Here is an 8642-nt window from a genome sequence, read left to right on the forward strand (position 1 = left end):
CAATGAGGTGACATCCCAATGATTCCGTATAGCAATGCATCAGTGCACCCAAAGAGGAAATCCAGAACAAAGACGGTACAGTTTGAAGAAATCCCAGATCACACTTGTAGGCGAATCACGGCGACGTTGGCAAGCTAAATTTATGCGTAGAATCACGTCATCTGGTCTAAAAGTCTCGCACCGAACTGCATATGCAGGCCATCAAATCAACGTCACTCCATTATAAAGTTGTTTTTGACGACAACGCAAACGTGTCAGTTTGTCATTTCACGAGGTTGGAGTAAAACCACGTTCAACTACTTAGATAGGTTGTGCCATTAGATTTCAAGACAATTAACAACTAAGGAAGATTTTTTTTAAATTCTCAAACCCCAAAATCAAGCCTGGTCTGCTTCGCAAAAGTTCCCGGAAGTCATAGGATGTTACGCCTCTGGGTTTAGAAAATCTGTGAATCTCTGTTGCGCCTCACGTGGGGTGACCCTAATGACCCTCTGGCTACATTCGTTGTGGGAAATCTGTCCCGGCAAGCTACCCAAATTATTTATAGAGTTAAATGCTAGCACAGTGTAATTGAAATTTGCAATCATATTTCGATGAAATGTCAGCGAACGGACTGTCGACCAGAATTCAGCAGTTTTTGGATCCCCACGCGCTGGCACATACTCCGGTAAAGAGATGAATGGGAGGCTAGCCAGTGTCAAAATATGGCTATGGCTAGTTATCGCCAGCGAGTTAGCTACATCATGTGATCTCAACATGTTAACAGTTATTTGCTAAACTTCACACCTTCATATCAATAGGGAGGTTTTATATACCAATCTATTGAGGATTGGCTACACTTTAAGTTGTATTAAATAAATGTATAGAAATGTGTGCGTAATTCTCGCTAGCAAGCGAACTAGCAAAGACTAGCCACATATATTGTGCTGCTGCAGCAGCCTTGCGAGCTTGATCGCTCACGCAAATTATTTTTGCTCCATGTGCCACCTTGCAGAATTTATTTTCAACTAGCTATTTATCTAATATATAAAACGGTGTTTTGACAACTCGTTTTTTTGTGCCCTTTGTTTTCAACCCTTCAAAAAAAAAAAATCAACTTAAGGGTCAGGGATGGTGTTAACTTTAAAACTTGTGTCTATTGTTGTCAGAGCCCTTTCCACCGCCTCGGCCAGCAGATGCAGGACATCTTGGGCGATGGAGGGATCCTGAAGGAAGTGGTCCAACCTGGAGAAGGCCCACCAGTGCCAAGAGATTCATCTGTATCAAGTACCTTCATATAATACTCTTTTCTTTAGGCTCCCTTTCAACAGGGGTCTCCAAGAGGTCAATCGTGAGCTACCAGTAGCTCGCAGCCCACCTATGAGTAGCTTGCCAAACAATTCTGAAAGTATATGCAATTTGACCAGTATTAGACACTTCAAGCTCCCAGCTACTATCTAATCCAGGGGGTTTGCCCCACACAGCTGATTCAAATAATCAAAGCTTGACAATGAGTTGGTTATTTTAATCAGCTGTGTAGTGCTAGGGCAAGAAACAAAATGTACACGGGGGCGGGGCATAACATGACCGTGTTTGGGAAACCCTGATCTGATCAATGCAACATTGACATTATCCCACCCCGGTTAGCCATTATTGGCTTAAAAAGCCAAACCTAACGCAATATCTGACAATTAATTTCCAGCAATTATGCCCCATCTGTCTGTGTGGTGCGCACATTTCTCTGTCACTCTGTGTGTATCCATTTGATGTGATAACCATCTTGTGGGTTGACAGAAACCTTCTCAATTAAATGCATGCTAACCTGGCAGAAGTACACTACCATTCAAAAGTTTGGGGTCACTTAGAAATGTCCTTGTTTTTGAAAGAAAAGCATTTATTTTTTGTTGAGCAGCAGCAGTATAGAACCTTCTCTAGACCGGCACATTTCTCACTTGCTTGATGCACAATTAAAGGGGAATTACACTGAGAAATATATTTGTTAGTTTTATTCCAGACCTAAAAAAGTAGTATTCTGATGTGATTTAGCAATTGACATGGACTCAGAACATTTCATTTTGTTGTTGTATCTAAAGCCCGGAAAGATACAACTGAGAGAACATAATTTGGGAAAACAGTGCAGTACATTCTCATATCAACTACTGACCTGGGGAAGAGTTGCAGGGGAGAGAAGAACAATGTGCCTCTTTGACAGCTAGAATTATTTTTCTGGCTCGCAACATGTTTAATTTTTTCAACGAATGCCTCATGCTAGAAAAGGTTGTAGACCCCTACGTTACAATGTAGCCTAAAGCATATGTATTGCATATTTATTGGGACAAAATGCAATCAATCACACCTTAGGGACACACCACATGTTTTTTGTGCCGATTTGAACCCCTGCTAATATTCCTTCAGTCCATTTCTCTGGATTTTTGGAGTACTCTGACCGACCATTTGAGACCACCAGCCATCTGAAGTACCCTCGAATGATGAAGCTTGGAAGAGGTAAGCTGTAGCCTATGGCACTCGGAGATAACTGGTTTTCATATGTGGCTTCATAAACAATTAGTACACCTTACCTTACAGACGTGACTCTGTGTGGCCTTGAGCTTGGTATTCTGACCATGAGGAAGGGAGAGTTCTCTCGTTTTCTCTTCCTGCCGGAGTACGCCTATGGAGCGATGGGCTGCCCTCCACTCATTCCTCCTGTAGCCACTGTGCTCTACGAGGTGCAGGTCCTCGACTTCCTCGACTCGGCCGAAGTGGATGAGTTCTTCGCAATGAGTCCGGTGAGGACACTAGGAGCCTTTTATTTAGTCAGGGCGGTAATCTCTCAAAGTTGGTGGCGATAACCTCCAGGACCAGGGGATTTTTTGTAACCGATAATGTCAACCTACCTCGTGGAAGGAGCTAAGATATGTTATTGGGTTAAATAGAGATGCAGAAACATGTTGCGGTTGTACAATTTTACTGAAGGGACTATTTCAGGTCATGCATCTCTGCTTACTGGGGATTAGTTGTGACTTTGTTGGCTGCCGCTCCCAAACCCCTCTCTTCCGCCAGGAGGAGCAGAACACTGCTCCTCTGTCCATGCTCCTCAACGTGGTCGACACAGAGCGCAGCTTTGGCAACCGCTGCTTCAACCACAGTCGCTTCGAGGACGCCAAAGATCGCTACAAGCAGGTAGCGTCAGAAAAACGCATCAGTCACGTCCTAAATGTTATGTCCTCGAATGAGCCCCTTCATTTTAGTTTCAGCATTATTTTATGATGAAGCATCACTTCAACTTTCCATGTATGTATGTGAATGAATGAGAGGGGTGATGGTGATGCTTATGTTTTGGTTCCCTGTCATAAGTGTTGAGTTTCATAAGCACACTGCCGTGTGTGAAATTTGATAAGCACACTGTTGTGTGTATGAGTGCGTTTAGTGTGTACACGCACTACTGTGTCTACGTAGAAGTGTACGTGTGAATAACTTTCTACGTATTGATGTATACGTACAGTTGAAGTCGGAAGTTTACTTACACCTTAGCCAAATCCATTTAAACTCAGTTTTTCACAATTCCTGGCATTTAATCCTAGTAAAAATTCCATGTCTTAGGTCAGTTAGGATCACAACTTTATTTTAAGAATGACATGTCAGAATAATAGTAGAGTGATTTATTTCAGCTTTTATTTCTTTCATCATATTCCCAGTGGGTCAGAAGTTTGCATATATTAGTATTTGGTAGCATTGCCTTTAAATTGTTTAACTTGGGTCAAATGTTTCAGGGAGCCTTCCACGAGCTTCCCACAATAAGTTGGGTGAATTTTGGCCCATTCCTCCTGACAGAGCTGGTGTAACTGAGTCAGGTTTGTTGGCCTCCTTACTCGCACACGCTTTTTCAGTTCTGCCCACAAATATTCTATAGGATTGAGGTCAGGGCTTTGTGATGGCCACTCCAATACCTTGACTTTGTTGCCCTTAAGCCTTTTTGCCACAACTTTGGAAGTATGCTTAGGGTCATTGTCCATTTGGAAGACCCATTTGCAACCAAGCTTTAACTTCCTGACTGTCTTGAGATGTTACTTCAATATATCCACATAATTTTCCTCCCTCATAACGCCATCTATTTTCTGAGGTGCACCAGTCCCTCCTGCAGCAAAGCACCCCCACAAATGATGCTGCCACCCCCGTGCTTCACGGTTGGGATGGTGTTCTTCGGCTTGCAAGCATTCCCTTTTTACTCCAAACACAACGATGGTCATTATGGCCAAACAGTTCTATTTTTGTTTCATCAGACCAGAGGAAATTTCCCCAAAAAGAACAATCTATGTCAAATTATGTCAATTAGCCTATCAGAAGCTTCTAAAGCCATGTCATAGTTTTCTGGAATTTTCGAAGCTGTTTAAAGGCACAGTCAACTTAGTGTATGTAAATTTCTGACCCACTGGAATTGTGATACAGTGAAATAATCTGTCTGTAAACAATTGTTGGAAAAATTACTATTGTCATGCGCACAGTAGATGTCCTAACCGACTTGCCAAAACTATAGTTTGTTAACAAGAAATATGTGGAGGTGTTGAAAAATGAGTTTTAATGACTCCAACTTAAGTGTATGTAAACTTCAGACTTCAACTGTATAACCTCTCCATATGTCTGGCCAGGCGGTCACTCTGCTGGGGAATCGGAAGGTGGAGGATGAGGAGGAGAAGAGGAGCATTGTGGCGGGGCAGCTGCCCATCTACCTCAACCTGTCGTTGACCCAGCTCCGCCTGGACAGGCCCCTGAAAGCCCTGGAGTATGGCCACAAGGCCCTGAAGATCGACCCCAACAACACCAAGGCCCTGTTCCGCTGTGGTCAGGTCAGACCCTCAGGGCGGGGTGAATTTATATTCATGTGTGTGCCTACTATATATGTGATTGTTTTTGGCATCATGGTTTGGCCTTTGGATATGAAATATAGGTGAGCTGAAGGGGATCCACACAAATGTTATCTTTATTTAGTAAGAAAATAAATCTTTCAGGTGGTGCATTTAGTATGATCATATGTTTAATGGATAACCATTGCATTAATAGCGTCTCATAATGATCCTAAAACGTATATGTTCCCTTTTTCACACATTTGAGTTTTGCATGTTTGGCGAAAGCTCACTTGTGGAAAGCTCACTTGTGGAAAGAATCAGTCACAGGGAAAATCTCAATTGTATTCTCCTAGTGTCCTCTCTCCTTGTCTCATTCTCAAAACCCATTGGAGGAGAAAGCCAGAGGTACCGCCCCTCTTACCTTCTCCTCCAATGGGTTTTTGAGAAGGAGACAAGGAGAGAGTACGATGGTGTATGCAATTGAGATCTTCCTACAGATGTTTCAACCAGAGGGTTTTCCTCAGGCCTATTTGGAGTTGTTTGACTTTGAGAAAGCCCAGGATTACCTCACGATGGCTCAGGCCAACAAACCTTTTGACGTCGACATCAACAATCTCCTGAGGAAGCTTGCCATGTAAGATAATAGTCCTGACATTCATTGTTTTTTTTCCCCTTGCGACGCATATGACTCAACTAAAATATTGTTATTTTTGCAGACACTACAAGGACTGTTTGGACAAAGAGAAAGAGCTGTGCTCCAAGATGTTTGCTGACTTTGTGAAGAAGTGAAGGTGACATGTTAGTTAGCGAGTGTGTCCTTTGTCATGTAAATGCCTCCATCCTTTTCCACTCTGTGGTAGTTATTCCTGTGCTAGCCGCAGGAGGGCGCTGTAGGAACAATGCAATCCAAAAGCATTGATTGATTGATTCCTACATACAGTACATATCTTACTATTGGTATCCAGTTCACATAGTTGCCCCTTTTCACTCCGTTTTAGTGAGAGATAATGTTCCATCGGTGCACATCTAAGACAACCCAATCTAGTGGGTTTTAATGTCATATTTCCATGTTCCAGACTGTATACAGTTTGTCTATTTTTAATGAAAGTAGGTGACCATTATTACAGGCTTTAGGGCAATATATTTGAATTTGATTTGTATCATTTTGAGTGATTTTCAGTAGCGTGTGTTGGTTGGTAGAAATGCCTTGGTCATGCCCTGTATTGCATTGGAATTCTATCCTGATTTAGTATCTGATCATGTACGATAGATATTCACTGTGCGTCCAAACTGAATTACCCCCACCACAACATGAAACCCAGAAACAAAAACCCTAATATGATCAATTTGATATCTTTCAAAAATAAGCACATTTCTAAGTGACCCCAAACTTTTGAATGGTAGTATAAATATATATTTTAAAAATATATTTTTATATATTTATACTACCATTCACAAGTTTGGGGTCACTTAGAAATGTGCTTGTTTTTGAAAGACAAAATTGATCATAAATACAGTTTAGACACTGTTAATGTTGTAAATGACTATTGAAGCTGGAAACAGCAGATTTATTTTATTTTATGGAGTATACATTTATCAGCAACCATCACTCCTGTGTTCCAATGGCACGTTGTGTTAGCTAATCCAAGTTTATCATTTTAAAAGGCCAATCGATCATTAGAAAACCCTTTTGCAATTATGTTAGCCCAGCTGAAAACTGTTGATCTGATTAAAGAAGCAATATAACTGGCCTTCTTTAGAATAGTTGAGTATCTGGAGCATCAGCATTTGTGGGTTTAATTACAGGTGCAAAAATAACTTTCTTTTTTTAATGAAACAAAATGAGCCACTTGAGGACTTTTGAGATGCACCCTTCAGGTTCCTCAGCGCTTGGGGAGTGGGTACTGCCCTGGGCTACAGGATGTTGTGAAGAGGAGACGCGGTTCCCACTTCACACTGCGCGCACATCTTACCCCAAACCAACACCAAGACTCTTTTCGGTCTGTCAGATTGTGTAAAAAAATGAATTTAAGTGCCTCCCGGGTGGCGTAGTGGTTAAGGGCGCTGTACTGCAGCGCCAGCTGTGCCACCAGAGACTCTGGGTTCGCATCCAGGCTCTGTCGTAACCGGTCGCGACCGGGAGGTCCATGGGGCGACACACAATTGGCCTAGCGTCGTCCGGGTTAGGGAGGGTTTGGCCGGTAGGGATATCTTTGTCTCATCGCGCACCTGTGGCGGGCTGGGCGCAGTGCACGCTAACCAAGGTTGCCAGGTGCACGGTATTTCCTCTGACACATTGGTGCGGCTGGCTTCCGGGTTGGATGCGCGCGCTGTGTTAAGAAGCAGTGCGGCTTGGCTGGGTAGTGTATTGGAGGACGCATGACTTTCAACCTTCGTCTCTCCCGAGCCCGTACGGGAGCGATGAGACAAGATAGTAGCTACTAAACAATTGGATACCACGAAATTGGGGAGAAAAAGGGGTAAAATTAAAAAATGAATAAAAAAATTAAAATATAGTTTAAAAATCCACCAGACCACCATCGAATCAAGCGCCACAGCCCTTTCCAAAACCCCATCCGATCTTAGAAAAAGTGCCACATGTAACTAACATAATTGCAAAAGGGTTTTCTAATTAGCCTTTTTAAAATGATAAACTTGGATTGGGGACGAAATTAACACAACGTGCCATTGGAACACAGGAGTGATGGTTGCTGATGAAGATATTCTTTTAAAAATCAGACAATACCAGCTACAATAGTCATTTACAACATTAACAATGTCTACGCTGTATTTCTGATCAATTTGATGTTATTTTAATGGACAAAAAATGTGTCTTTCAAAAACAAGGACATTTCTAAGTGACCCCAACCTTTTGAACAGTGTGTGTGTTTATGTATGTATGTGTGTGTGTGTGTGTGTATATAAACACAATGTCAGATTTAGTATTTTATAGCTCAGTGTTGTAGACGACTACTAAGACATCCACCTTGTTTTTAGGGTATGGATATTTACAGCGATAACTTCTAGTGAGAAGTGAGTTAAGGGTGCTAAGAAGCGTAATGGCCATGATAGTGTGCTATGGGCTTAGAGAGCTCATGTGGAATTGGAAGATGCAACATGAGATCCACTGGCAGCTCACATAAAGAGAAATTTCAGTTATCTATACTCAACACGATGACAGACTGAATCTCGAGTGTGATTTGTTGGGAGCATGTTTTTTTCCAGAGGTACATAAATATGCATATGTTCCAGACACTTGTACATAAAATGCCCGGCGCAGCAGAAAATGGCAGCAGTGCAGAAAGGCCTCTGCTTGCTCTTTCAGCTTCAAGTGACAGCGCTCTCTTAAGATCAAAGGCTTCAGAGGGTAATTCGGGAATCATGTTAACTACATGCTCTGGGTGCTCTTCAAAGGGCTTGAGCACACTCCAGTTCAGCTGAGGTATCCTCCCCGTATCACATGGTGGGATCTGCCCTGCTTGCGTTCCAGAAGTGTGTGAAAAGAGCGGTGTCTGGAGCTAAATTTTGGACTCATTCTGTTGCAGGTGATGGTGTATGTGGAACTTAAAGTCAACACCAAAGACTCTCACAAGCCTCACTACAATATGTAGATATATTCACTTTGATTTCAAGTTTTTTTGTTCATAATGTACCAAAATGTAGAAAGCTATTCTGTACACCAAATCCAACTGCAGTTGGACACAGAGTGAAATTATAGAGTGAAAAAATGTATTTTTGTGTTCATCTTACAATATTTTCAGGGGCCATGGTTGTTTATCTAGATATACTCAAGAAGTAAAGCCTCTTTCCAAAACA

At 42.1% G+C, this 8642-nt stretch overlaps 1 protein-coding gene across 2 annotated transcripts; it reads left to right on the forward strand.

The window, feature by feature from the left end:
- Positions 1–256: 256 nt before the first annotated feature.
- fkbp6 (FKBP prolyl isomerase 6) lies at positions 257–8642 on the forward strand. Of its 2 annotated transcripts, XM_029627509.2 has the most exons (9): positions 260–667; positions 1149–1266; positions 2395–2484; positions 2566–2768; positions 3043–3162; positions 4629–4826; positions 5351–5460; positions 5543–5617; positions 8372–8642. In XM_029627509.2, the coding sequence occupies exons 1-8, from the start codon at positions 599–601 to the stop codon at positions 5613–5615; spliced, it is 981 nt and encodes a 326-aa protein (XP_029483369.1). In that variant the 5' UTR covers positions 260–598; the 3' UTR covers positions 5616–5617; positions 8372–8642. The 2 variants fall into 2 exon arrangements, with proteins under 2 accessions (XP_029483370.1, XP_029483369.1); XM_029627510.2 differs by lacking the exon at positions 8372–8642 and having other exon boundaries at positions 257–667; positions 4629–4861.

Source organism: Oncorhynchus nerka, linkage group LG22, assembly GCF_034236695.1.
Source record: "Oncorhynchus nerka isolate Pitt River linkage group LG22, Oner_Uvic_2.0, whole genome shotgun sequence".
NCBI lineage: Eukaryota > Metazoa > Chordata > Actinopteri > Salmoniformes > Salmonidae > Oncorhynchus > Oncorhynchus nerka.